At 38.5% G+C, this 13975-nt stretch overlaps 2 protein-coding genes across 2 annotated transcripts in view; one reads left to right on the top strand and one right to left on the bottom strand.

The window, feature by feature from the left end:
* The window catches only part of AFG1L (AFG1 like ATPase), a 202560-nt gene extending 201750 nt beyond the window's left edge, over positions 1 to 810 (bottom strand). The window contains exon 1 of the mRNA XM_074368540.1: positions 673 to 810. The gene's annotated coding sequence lies outside the window, so the exon portion shown is untranslated. The remainder of the gene's footprint in view (positions 1 to 672) is intronic.
* Positions 811 to 908: 98 nt separating this feature from the next.
* Positions 909 to 13975, top strand: part of SNX3 (sorting nexin 3) — a 37557-nt gene continuing 24490 nt past the window's right edge. The window contains exon 1 of the mRNA XM_010965388.3: positions 909 to 1226. Coding sequence (XP_010963690.1) covers positions 1065 to 1226 — 162 coding nt within the window. The 5' untranslated portion in view covers positions 909 to 1064. The remainder of the gene's footprint in view (positions 1227 to 13975) is intronic.

Here is a 13975-nt window from a genome sequence, read left to right on the forward strand (position 1 = left end):
TCTCCAGACAAGGATAGACATTCATCTTTCTACCTCAATGCTCAAGGTCTGCATTTGTTGGAGACTTAACTATGATCTACTTGTTTTGTCTTTCTAAAAAAAGTTCTGATAAAGGCTTGTCTGAGTTTCACTTCAAAAGCTGTAGCGAGATATATATATATATATTAACTTATTGGAACTTTATGGGAACTGAAGGCGAAATTTTGCAGATCATTCAAGATTCAGAAATTCAAGGCAGATTTCAGCCCATATATTAATGTTCTTTTGTTTTAGAGGGCCCACCCGTCTCCCCAAAAGGTTTGCGGTAGGCTATGATCTCGTGAGGCTGTTTTTATTCCTCTCCCAGTTTACACCTTCAACGTACCAACCCAGACACGTGTACAGTGAAACTCTCAAGTTGGTGTCAAAATTATCATTTGAGGCATTTGTTCCAGGTTATTTAGAAAAGCATTTTCAGTGGTTCACGGTTATACGGTGGACAGGTTGGCATAAAGTTAGTAAGACAGTTTTGTTCGGACTGTGGGCAATCTCTCCTTTCTAACCATTTAACTTCTGTCCCCGCAGTGCCCAAGGCCGCGAAGACCGTTTCCGGCCTCGTTCCCACCGCTCCAGGCCGAAGCGGACACGGAAAGACAGGAACCGCCTGCCCCCGCACCCCGGGCCCCACAACACCTTGGCCGCAGCCCCTCGGCGGCGCGCTCGCCCGGTGCATTGTGGGCACTGTAGTCTGACCGGAACCTGTTCGCGCCTACAAGTCCCGTGAATGCGCTTCTTCGTCGCCGCCTAGGCCGCAGTTCCCCTCAGCGGCCTCCGCTGGGTCTCCCTGGGTCTCCCTGGCCCCGGACGCGGCGTTCGGGTGGGTCATCTGTTTCCTCTCCTGGGCACAAGAAGCGGAAGCTAGAAGGGCGCGGGGAGGAGCTTCCCGTGCGGGGTGAACGCCCGCCCTACGTGCTCGTTCGCCTTACGACCGCTGCGCGCGAGCCCGGTGTCCCGGTGGCGGGCAGCAGCGGCAGAACGCGGAGGGGGCGGAGGGAGCCCGCGGCGGCGGCGGCTGCAGCAGCGAAATGGCGGAGACCGTGGCGGACACCCGGCGGCTGATCACCAAGCCGCAGAACCTGAATGACGCCTACGGGCCGCCCAGCAACTTCCTCGAGATAGATGTGAGCAACCCGCAGACGGTGGGGGTCGGCCGGGGCCGCTTCACCACCTACGAAATCAGGGTCAAGGTGAGGCCGTTCTTACACCCTACAGAGAGATCCCTCCTGTGGTCCCTGGTGCCCCGAGCCGACCCTGGAGCATCCGCTCCAGCGGCCACGGCCGCCCAGGCCCGGCCTCCGGTTGACCCGGTGGGGCAGTGTTGTCCACCGGCGGGGTCGTGGGCCAGGATCCCTCTTCGTTGTAGGCTTGGCTAGGGGCTGCACAGTGAGCTGAATCCAGTGCTGGCACTTGAAGAAGGTGCTCGAAAAAAAGAGGGCGTGGGTTGAGCGCCGTTTGCCCCTCAAACAGCTGATCTGGGAATGACATTTGAGTTGGGAAAGAGTAGATCTTTCGAGAACACAACCCCTTCTTCGGGAGGGGAGCTAGATGTGACTGGGAAAGGGGGGTTCCTCAAAGTTGAAGGCGTACCAGTTTTCTTTTCCTGGAGACTTCTACCCGAGGGGGCCAAGCCAAGCTGATTGCTCCAGGCTCTTCCTGAGCTACCAAACTCACCTATGTTATACGCTTTTCTGAACAGAACCTCATGGGAGTTTACAAAAGCCTGAGGAATTTGAGAGGGCTGAGCCAGTCGAGAACGTTGATTGGAAATGACTGACCTCAGTATTCTGGCCACCCTCGTGCTAAGGCTGAGGAGTGGAGAGTGTTACCTACCTCACAACCAAAACTACAACTGTTTTAAGAAAAGCCTATTCATTTAGGGTTCTTGCTCTCTTAATTTCGAGGTTTGCACTTCACTGAGTGAAGGAATCAGCTGAAGTAGAAACACGTTTATAATTTCATAACTAGTATTTGTTGGCAGTAAGTAATTCAAATGATTTCAAAGATGCTGATTGAGAATAATGCTTCACTTTCACTTTCTAGGATTAAAGAATTTACTCATGTATGGAAGTATCTTTGAAAATTACAGAAAACGAATCCAGCTGTTAATGACAACAACAACAACAAATTATTTTCTTAAAAATTAAGCGTAAGAATTGGGCCTTAGAGTAATCAAATTTTACGTAACGAGTTACTGTTAATATTTAAGTGGAGTAATTTCTCATTATCTTTCACATTTTTTTGGTGTGGTAAAATACAACAGAATTTACCGTCTTAACTATTTTTAACCGTACAGTTCAGTAGTGTTCAGTTTATTCACACTGCTGTGAAACTTAACACACTTTAAAACATGATTTGCTTACCGTGTAGTTTTGCTTAAAAACTTAATCATCAAACTAACATATGAAACTAACAGGCTAATGTTACAAGCCACCTTTGTCTCCCAACGTGTATAAAATGTGAACCACAAGCGGTCTTGTTATAGTGAAACTGTAAAACTGGGACTCCAGTGTACCTAGGAAAGTACATTATCACGTAAGCCTGATAAAAAAATGAGGCACTTTTTTTTTTTTTTAACTTTTGGAATGATTTTGGATTGTCTTAAATATATGGCAGACTGTTCTGTAAAAAAAACTTCCTCTTTTATTCACCAGCACATTTTCCTTTATTTCTTGTGCTAAAACAAAACTTGGTATTCCTGTTTCTAAACTTCCAGAGCTAGCACTTCCTGTCACACAACTGAAGTGGAATCTCCTGCCTACACTTCCTCCATTTAATAACTTTGTATTTATCTTGCTGAGTGTGTTATATTAAATAGACTCTAGTATGATAACTTATCTTTAAAAATTCATCTGATTCTTTATTACCAAGTAGCTGATGTGAGACTTAAATTTGGTTTATGGTATGATCATTTGTATTTTAAAGAAAATAATCCTTTTTAAGAGTGATTAATGAGTTATGGAATTAACAAAGTGTAACCTATGCTGGTTTGTTAAATTATATAAACCAGTTTGTTAAGCGTTCATGACTGCAAGTCGTAAATGCATGTGCCCTCTAAGAAAATGTAATTGAGTTTTCTAATGCTTATGAAATGCTATTGGGGTTTCTCTTAATAATTTAACATGTTAACTTAAAACTCAGGCCACCATACAGTAAGATACTTGGATTTATTTTAGCAGCATGTGATTTTTCAGAGTCTTTACAGTCTTGTATTAAGGCCAGTGAGATGAACAGGTAAATCATTTTGTCATTTTATTTATTACTACTTTTCTAAACTGTTCCTGCTCTCCCTAGGCCCCTACTCCCTGCATTTTGCTGTTGAATTTGACATGTAGCAAACCATATTATGTTCCAGAGTTTGGGCCCTTAAGCTCTAATTCTAGTCTTGAGGAAAATGTCCCATTTTGTAGGATATGATTGAAATTACCCTAATTCACAGAGTAATTTTATATAGATGGTGGCACTTTAGAATGCAGTTCTTCCAATCTCCATTTATCTTTTCGTTTGAGGTTAGTGTTTAAGACTATTAGGATCAGTTGATTAGTATCTGGGCTTTTGAAAATAATTGGTACAGTGTTGATGTTTTTTAAAATTGTTCTAATGGATAGGTATAGCAGAGAGCACCATAAATGATTAAAGGTTTTAGAAAGCTTATTTTGACATATTAAAGAGAAGGCTGAAGGGGAAATTCCATCACTGTTTATGAAGTTTGTGCTATAATGTAACTTCAGTCTTCTGGAAAGTATAATTTAACCTGGAGGTCTATTGTACCTGGAGACAACTGTTTTGAACAGGAATAAGTTAAGGATCTTTCTTGAGCTCTGAGTTCAAAGAAAAGATTTATCATTTATTTGCAGAATAAGGTACAGAATCTAAGCTCCACTTCCCCAGAAAGTTCCAAAAAGCAAAAACTTGAATTTTCTGCATACCAGCAACTATTCATATAACATTTACATTGTATATTAGATAGATTTAAAGTATAAGGGAGGATGTGCGTAGGTTATATGCAAATACTATACCATTTAAAGTACAAGAGACTTGAGCATCTGCAGATTTTGTTACGGAGGCGTGTGTGTCCTAGAATTAAATCACCCGCAGATACGGAGGGATGACTGTACCCACCTCATAGGACACAATGCACATAAATCTTTTTAGCACAGTGACTGGTACATAACGAGCACTCAACAGTTACCTCTTTCTAAATTCACCTGTCTTTCAAATTAAAAGTCATTGATCAGCTAACTGCATTTTCTGTGTTAATGTGCAGCTGAGTTACTAAAATGGTTAGATTTTCTTATCAAGAAACCTACTTGGCATGCAAGTATACTTTCACTGAGGCAAATGTGGTATAAAAGGAAGGCAATTTGCCAGGTAGTTTTTTTTTAATGTTTTACATTTTTGTTACATTTTGTGTGATTCCATATTTGAAGTTGTGATGCCATTTAAGAACATGGTAAATTTCATGTTTAAGACCAAAAATATAGAATACCCCGTATTTTAAGGTAGTATGTTTCCAAAACTGTACTAGTACTTTTTTTCCAGTTGGAGATATAATTGACATATAAAATTGTTTTTAAGATATACAATGTAATGATTTGCCATATACATATATAAAAATGATTACCACAATAAGTTTAGTTAACATTTATCACCTCACATAGCTCCAAAAGTAGGTTTTTGTAGTTGAGGTATATTAAAACATAAGGGTGAGTAGTAAAGTCTGTTAATAAACATTGTGACAAGAAAGATAGTGAAAGTAGCATCTTGACCATTCTAAATCTATATTGGTGATACTTCTTTGGATGAGTCCTCTAATTTTAAATTGACAGTCATTAGTGTCCTGATTGGAAACTGAGAAACTAATTTTTAGACTTGTTTTTAGGATTTATGAGAATGTGTTATTAAAGGGTCAAAATAGTATTTTAAAGAATCAAGGCATTTTGGAGTCAAAGGACATTTGCAGACTCTATATCAGTTGGCCATGATATGTTGTCTGATAAACATCTTTGCTGCCAGCTACCGCTGACCTCCAGAATCTCTATCGAGGAAAGGCATGTTGTTAGCTTTGAAGAGTCTGTTCTTGCCTAACCAATCCCTTAAGATGGGGTAGGGGAGACACAATTAAAAAGTAGCCCTGTTATATTGTTATTAGGGACTCAGTTCTGTATTGTTCATTTTGACAGATAAGGGAACCAAGGCACAGAAAGTTGTCCCTCACCCAAATAAATTATCTAACTGGTGTCCAAGCCAGGGCTAGATTTGAAGTATTCTGGTCCTGAGTCAGAACTGCTTCACAGCTGCAGTTCATTTAATTTAAAATAGTGCATTAAAACCTTTGTTATCTACAGCCTAGTATTGGGGCATCCTCAAGTGTCCGAACCTTTTGAAGGAAATGTCATTGTTGGCACCCTTGAGACCCAAGAGTTGACTCTTCAATAATCCACAGTAGGTAAGATGCACCCAGGAAAAATAAACATCTGGAAAGAGCTTACTGTTAAATTCTGTGCTGTGATGATATGACTTGAAGAAAAAGCGTGTTGTTGATTGGCTAGTGGTGCTTATAAGAGGTGAGCTTTTTTTTCAGCTTTTCTTAAAGCTGAAAAATGAGGGCATTTTTCACATGAGTACCTATGTGTTCAAGGTACTTTGCTATATATATAATCTGATCTTCGAAGTAACCAAGCAGAGCAGGTAATATTCTTGTTTTGCAAATGTAGAAGCTGAGGTCACTGTTAGAAAAAAAATGTGACAATGAGTGTGTATATGTCCATGTATGACTGAAAAATTGTGCTGAACACTGGAATTTGACACAACATTGTAAAATGATTATAAATCAATAAAAAATGTTAAAAAAAAAAAAAAAGAAATGTAAGGGAACACATCATTGACACATGTAACAACTTGAGTGAAAATCAAGGCAGTTATGTTACCCAAAAAAGTCAGTACCAAAGGGATATGTGTTGTATGACCCCATTTACATAGCATTTTTGAAATAGCAAAATTTTAGAAATAGAGAACATATTAGTAGTTATCAGGGATTAAGGATAGGGGCTTGGGGAGGAGGGAAATGGATGTATTATAAAAGAGCAAAATAAAGAATCATAGTAATGATGAAATTGCTCTGTAGCTTAACTGTGTTGGTAAATACAAAAACCTACAGATGTGACAAAATGTCCAGAGATAAACAAACAACCCTCCCCCCCATGCAAGTTCCGTGGTGTGTTACATCAATGTCAACATCCTCGTTATGATACAGTTTTGCAAGCTGTTAAATTTATGGGAATTTGGGTAAAAGTTACACAGGATCTGTCTCTTTTATGTCTGATAACTAAGGGAATTGACAATGATTTCAAAATAAACAGTTTAATAAAAAAAAAAAAAAGAAGCTGAGGTCACTGTTGATCTTCAGCTTTTGTCCCTCCCTCTTGTTCTTATTTCAGTCCTGCTGGACTACTTGTATGCAGGCCTTTGCACACACTTCCTCCTTTGATAAAAACAGTCTTTCTTCCTTTAGCAGCCTCATCTAACTATCATCACTTGTCCTACAGGACTCAGCCTTACTATTACCTTTTGAGAGATTTTGCTGATCCCTGGAATGTAGACTGGATTTCCTTCCTGTGTGTCCTTGTAGCCCTTTTAGGATTAAGTTTGTTTGCCTGTCTGCAGCTTCCTTTAGTTCCTGTTTCTTCTACTGTAACCTCCTAGAGGACAGGACTGTCATGATCACCCTTACACAACATCTGGCATTGTTCTTGGCAAGTAGTGGAATAAGTGAAATTTAGGAAGGTTAAGTAACTTGCCCAAAGTCACAGCTATTAAATGGCAAAACGGATTTGAATCTAGATTTCGTGACCTTCAGAGCCCATACTTTTTCTTTCACTCTCACTGAACATTCAGATCAGCTTTTGAAACCCTTGAGATTCTGTTTTAATTAGGTTGGAGTGGGATTTGGGAAGTAGTTTAAAAAGCACCCCAGTGAGGGCACTTGAGATATGCAGCAAGGGTTATCCCTGGTGGCATCTTGCTTTCAGAGGTCTCTGAGAAACGACAGCAGCAGAGAAGTATGAGAAAAATAAATGGAGCTGCAATGGTTGGTAAGCTTGATGGGATTTTAAAAAGGCAAATTCTAAAACAAAATTAAAAAAAATTTTTTTAAAGCAGATCCTTACAGGAGAGAGGAAAACCAGTGATATTTGCCAAAGATGAAAACTATTTTTAGAGGGGAGACAATTTAGATACTAGCTGAAAACATGCCAACAGCTTAGCTTTTCGGGAAGAAGTGAAGGCATTGACTGTATTCAGCCAAGCCAGCTCTTTTTGCCCCTGTCTTGCACCACCCATGTCTATATCCCTGTGTAATAATAATGAAAGTAAGCCAGAAATTATAAAAGACAAAATATATATCCATTTAAGAAAGAAACCTTTGTGTTTTATTAATATTGCCACTCTACACCTTTTAAGTGGGAAGTCTTCAAGTGCTTTAATTTTTAGCTATTATTGTGATTCCATGAGAGATTTTCCAACTCCTCACCTTCATAATTAATGCTTACCAAAAAAAAGGATTGAATTGTTGTTTTTAGGTACTTTGATTTTAAATACTTTGTGCCATATTATGCTGCTTCCATGTAGCAGAATGTACTTTGATTTTAAATACTTTGTGCCATATTATGCTGCTTCCATGTAGCAGAATCAGTAATTTTTTTGAATATCAGATAAGATGTCCAAGAAAAGTCCAAGAAAAGCAATACTATAATCTTGATACTGCTGTTTACTGATTCTTTAGTTAAATGACTTACAGCTTTCAGCCAAAGTTATGCTTCTTTAAAGAAATATTTAACTTAGAAACTAGGAAATTGGACAGGGTAGTAAAATGTGACATACGCTGTAGCTTACCCAAAAGCTTGTATCAATTAAGATACCGTTTGGACTATTCTCACGGAGACCTCAAAAATGGAGTTTATTTTTTTCACATGAAATGGTCTTGGGCAGTCCAGGACTGGTATTGTGACTTGACTATGAGCTCCTAATATCACATCCACATTCTAGCCTTGGGGGTGGCCCCATTGCCACATTTGGCTACAAAAGAAGCTGGGAGATACAGTCTAGCTGGACAGCCATGTGAAGCAAGGAGGAACAGATACAGTAGTAAGTGATTGGGATAACCCTTCTAGGGTGTGGTCCTAGCAACATTCTGATCATGTCTCTTAATTCTTTCCTTTGCTGATGCCTGAAATTTCAAAGTTTAGAGAAAGTTCATTTGATTTGTAAGAAAGAAAACAGAGTTCTCATTAGTTTTGGCATTCTTAAATGTGAATAAGTTATGATCCCTTCCTGAGAATTAATTTTTTTGAGTAGAGAAAGGAGGCAAGCATGAAGACATGGCATATATGCTAGAGGACCAGTATTTTAGTTGATGACATTGAAAGATGGAGTATATTGTTTGAGCCACCAAAATAAGTGAGCTCAGTGTCTCTCACTAGAGAATCACAAGACCTAAAATAATTTTTACAAAGTTACCTTGTGTCTAACAGTATTAGAATGGTCATTTTCTAATTCTTTGCTCTCTAGACTTTGATTTTATCAATGATGTAGCATCTCTGTTTGCTTGCCCTAAAATTGTTCCCACACCTGCCACCTGTAGCTTGTTTGCTTTCTGTTTTTTCCATTTCTGTCCTTGTGGGATGAGCATCTCTGTTCTATACTAAGTTTGGAAATTCTAATCCATATAGAGGAACAAAGGACCCTCAAAGCTTCCCTCGTGTCTAGTTCTCAGTATCTCCTCTCTTGCCATGACATTATGGGTCATCAGGTGGAAATAGAAGCAGGTAAAAATCTTGTTGGCTAGGCATACTTGTCTGTGTATCACCAGATCTTTGTTTAAATTTACACACGAAGATGCCCCCGTACTATATAAATGAGAACATTCTTAAGATACTAATGGCTTGAGAGCAGGGCTTAGCAAGCTGTGGGCTTCCCAGTTTTTATGGTTTTATTAGAACTCAGCACATCTGTTTATGTTTTGCTTACATATTTTTTTCTCTATTTAGCCAATGAATGTTTACATAGTATTTATGACCACTTATGCACTGAAAGAGCAGAATTGACTATTTGCAATAGCCTGAAATATTTACTGTCTTGCCCTTTGAGAAAAAGGTTTGCCATTCCTTTGTCTAAATTTTACATAGCACTGAGGTAATGGAAATCAGAAGCACTTGGAGAATCTTATTTTCAAAATACAGGACTATGAAAAAACATTCAGCTTAGGATGCTGATAGTAAATGATGGAGGAAATGATAGTTAAATATAAAATTGCCAGTTAGGTTTTTTTCCTTAGACATTCATCACATGCCAATAGACTCTTAAAAGCATAGCCCTGTTCCTAGGTGCTGAATGAAATATTAGACATCATTCTTTTTTTTCTAAAGGTCCAGTTTTTACAAAGACAAAAATCTAACCTTGTGAGTTATTAGATTATATCTATTATTCATATTAAGTTCAACCACAAGAATTTTCAGTTTAGAGAACTAATTTTCTCACTTTAAGTCTTTTATAAACTCCTTTCAATAACTATTTAAAGAGAGAAAGTTGGTGCTGATAAAATAGCCTGTTCGTGGTGGTTTAGGTCCAGTCAATAAATCGGTGGCAAAACTGAAGATGATGCCTGACAAAACTGTAGTCATTTCTCACCAAGATCAGGGTTTAGGTATTTTCCAGCTCAGGATTTTTTTTTTATCATATCATCATTTAATGTTTTGTGTTCTTACATGGTAACCCTCTACATTATATGTCAGTATACCGTTATTAAATGATTAAATTGGTATTGGTTGAGCTATTGACTTGGGTAAATTTAATGTCTGGGTTGTAGGGAGGGAGTTGAGTTGAATATTGAGAAACTATGATGTTAGCTCTCAAAGTGGCACAATATAGTAAGTTGATAGAATTCTTAGTTTAAAAGGGTAGATGATGTTGATATACTTAAGTTGAAATAAACTGTAGAGCTTTTCACTTAGATATTAGGATGTGATACTTACCTATAATCTGTGTATTTGCCCAGTTTTGTTCTCTCAAGAGTATAATCAATTCTTCTCTAACTAAATTTCTTTTAGATTTAACTTAACATTTGAGTAGCTCCTGTGGGCCAATTGTTTTGACCACTTGGAATGCTAAGTTTAATATGACAATACAGCAAGTTCACCCTAACCTGAAACAGGATTAGATGTTTTCTCTGATCAATTTCTCCTAAAACTGTCCTATAAATGAACATTTATGAACTGCTACTATATGCCAGACACTGTGCTAGATGCTTGGCTAGGAGATGAGAGTAACATATGCCTTGCCCTTAAAGGCATGAAGCTTACAGACTGGAAGTAGGGAGATAGGCCAGTTCAATTTAATTCAATTTAATTGAATTGAGTTCAATTTGATAGTAGTACTTGGTGAAAATAGTCATAGTGTGCAGTGGGACCCCAAGCCTGCATGAGGGACCAGGAGTGTAAGGGCAGAATGGGCCAGTAGTGTTCTAAGCAGAGAGAGTAGCTGTCTTTTTCTGTCCTTCACTGCCAACAGGTAATGTTGTCACTGACCTGCCAAAGTCACACAGTATAATACTGGATTCTGACCACTTTATGCCCTGGGACCCCTTTTTACTATCTGGCTCAGACATCTTTCTCTACCTCTTTATTTATAGTTTGGTTTGTTTTAACCGTCTCTTGGGCAGTCGCTGTGCCTTGGGTGGTATCATGGGTACTTTCTTTTGTGTTTTGTTTGATATAGTTTTAGTTATCTGACTGCCTCTTCTTAGAAACTGTAATGGCTCCTATTTCCAGTTAGAACAGATCATAGAAATACACCAAGATCATTCTTACTTAACAACAGTCATTTCCTGTTTCAGCGTGATCATGCTTTGTGATATAGCCAATTCTACCTGCTGTTCTCCCAAATTTAATCCTAGTGACCTTCCTAATGACCTGCCAAAAGCTCATCCAAATTGTATATATTGTATAGGCTAGTTTTCTCACTAACCAATATTGTGTCAGCTAGCTATGCATAACAAACCATCACAAAATACAAAGATATAAAGCAGTGATTTGTTCCTACTGTCCTGTGGGCTGGCTGGCTGGTTTCTCTGCTGGCTTTTGCCTGTGCTCATTTATGTAGCTGCTTTCAGCTTGAGAGCTGGCCTGTCTGGCTATCCCCTGGGGTGTCTCATTCTCATCCACATGGCCTCTCATTCTCCAGTAGGCTTGTCTGGCTTCCTTATGTGACAATTTTAGAATAGCATTCAAAAAGAATGAAGATGGAAGTTGTAAGACCTCTTGAGTTTTCAGCTCTGAAACTTGTTTTTCACTTCTACCACATTATGTTGGTGAAAGCAAGTCATAAGACCAGTCTAGATTCAACGGGTAGGAAAACAGACTCCGCCTCTCAGATGAAAGGACCTTCAGACAATTTGTGGAACGTTTATCTATATCACACATTACTTGTTAGGAATCTCCAAATGCCGTATTTGGTAGTGGCACCTGTGGCTTGGGTGACTGTGGTAGGCAGAATAGTAACTCCCCAAAGATTTCTACTTCCTAATACCTAGAGCCTGTGAATATGTTACCTTACATATAATACCTTTGCAGATGTGATTAAATTAAGGCTGTTGAGATGGAGAGGTTGTCCTGGATTATCTGGGTAAGTCCAGTATCATCACAAGGGTCCTTATAAGTGGAACAGGCAGAAGAGTCAGTCATAGAAGATGTGACAATGGAAGCAGAGGTTGTAGTGATCTGATTGCTGACTTTGAAGATGGAAAATAGGACCGTGAGCCAGAGAATGCAGGCAACCTCTGGAAGCTAGGTAAGATAAGGAAATGAATTCTCCCCTAGATCCTGCAGAAGGAATACAGCCCTGGTGACATCTTGATTTAGCTCAGCAAGACTCATTTCGGACTTCTATAAGATAATAAATTTGTGTTGCTTTAAGCTACTAAGTTTGTGGTAATTTGTTATAGCAGCAATAGGAAACTAGTAAGAATGACTTGCCTTTGTCCTAAAGATTATTTCCAACAGGAGAGACTCTAGACTTAACTACAAGAGAAACAGTTGGTAAGGACTGGGGCTTAGCCTGACTTTGAGCCTTGGTCTTAGGCCACACAGCCTTATCTTTCTTCCTCCCCATTAAAATCTAGCACCATCAGCTCTCATTATTCCTTGCCTTCTAGTATGCCAAGATGTTTTACCAAAGGCATAGAAAAATTTTTTTTTTCATGGAAAAAGTTGAGTGTGCTACTTAAGCCTTAGAGGTTTATTTTCCAAGCTACGGAGAAAATTACTAAAAGACTTTCACTTTGGCTATCCAAGTATAGGTCAAGATTAACAATGCTAAATGACCAGTGTATTTTTTAGTACCTTTGTATGAGAGAGGGCTAACTTCTGAGACTATATAAGTGCAAAATTATGAGTTCTAGTTGATGGATATTTTAGGTTATTGGCTGTTGATTAAAATTTAACTTAGGAAAGATACCATTTATTGTTAGGCCTTTGACCCTCCATAAGTCTGAGCAAATTCTTAAAGCAATAGTATCTTCCATTCACTGCACACATTAGGAAAAAAGTACTTTGACTTTTGCAACTTGTGATTCTAGGTCTCCAAGTCTAAAATATATTTAAGTATTTACGCAGTCAGTGTATAACTACATAATTTCATCTGATGTCACATAATTTTTTTGTTTCTCTTTTGAGAAGAAACCTGCACCCTAACTTCAGGCATTCGTTTAAAACAAGCAAAAACAGTCTTCTTTTTAAAATGCCACATCCATTTGTGACAGAATAGATTTTAAAAATCCAACTTGAGAAAAGGTTGTGAAGCATTTAAAAAATATGTATGGCACCCAGAGCTTCTTTATGAAGAAAGCTCAAGAACATCAGAACTAAAGGAGCAGTGTAGGGTTGTAATTATATAGAATCTGATCAAACTTTCATAAAGTTAAGAAAAGCTTGATAGGTTGAAGTAGACTGTCACTTATGAATATAGTTTCATGGATTATTTAGAAGGAATGTGTTCTTTGGTCTGCTTTTCTCTAGGACTTTTGATTTGCCTTTGTCTAAAACTGCTCTAATACAGTAGCCATTAGCCATACGGGGCTATTTAAAGTAAAGTTTTAGACTCAACTACCAGATATCTGTGCAGTTTCCTTGGATTTGAGGTTGACTTGTGTGACTTTTTTTAAAGTTGATTTTAAGTGATAATTGGCCTGGAATATTCAGGGTGCCTCATATATGAAGAAACCAGTGCACACAGGACTTTTTCTCGTGAGAGTTTTTGTTTTTTTCTTTCTTTCTTTCTTTCTTTTTTTTTAATCCTTTTTGCCCTGTCTCACTGTGTTTTTGATCAGTGGTCACTCACTGCTCACTGTTACCCACTGTGGCAAACCCGAGGTATACTCTTACTTCACATTCCATTCTTTACTAAGATAGGGAAATTTTCTTTTTTTTAAATTTATTTTATTATTTTTTAAATTTTGGGGGGGCAGGAGGTAGGTAGTTTACTTATTTATTTATTTTTAGAGAAGGTACTGGGGATTGAACCCATGATCTTGTATATGCTAATAAGCATGCGCTCTACCACTTGAGCTCTACCCTCCCCCTGAGAAAATTTCTTAATCTAACCAACCAAAGGTTAGAGCCTTATTTTCTTGATAGGATCATCTTATTACATTAGGAAATTGAGCATCATGTGGGTTCACAGATATCTTGGCAGTTTTTTGATGTCTGCATTGCTAGAAATTCTATATTCTATGCCAGAATCTACAGAGGAATTTTGTTCTTTTAATTCATAGTTGCTGTTATTTACTATTGTTGATTCCTACACTTGCCCTGACATTACATTTTCTCCCACTCTCCGTCAGTCCCTGTATAGGGCTCCCTACTCCTACCCCACTAACAGAAGACCT

Source organism: Camelus bactrianus, chromosome 8, assembly GCF_048773025.1.
Source record: "Camelus bactrianus isolate YW-2024 breed Bactrian camel chromosome 8, ASM4877302v1, whole genome shotgun sequence".
In the NCBI taxonomy this organism is placed as follows: domain Eukaryota; kingdom Metazoa; phylum Chordata; class Mammalia; order Artiodactyla; family Camelidae; genus Camelus; species Camelus bactrianus.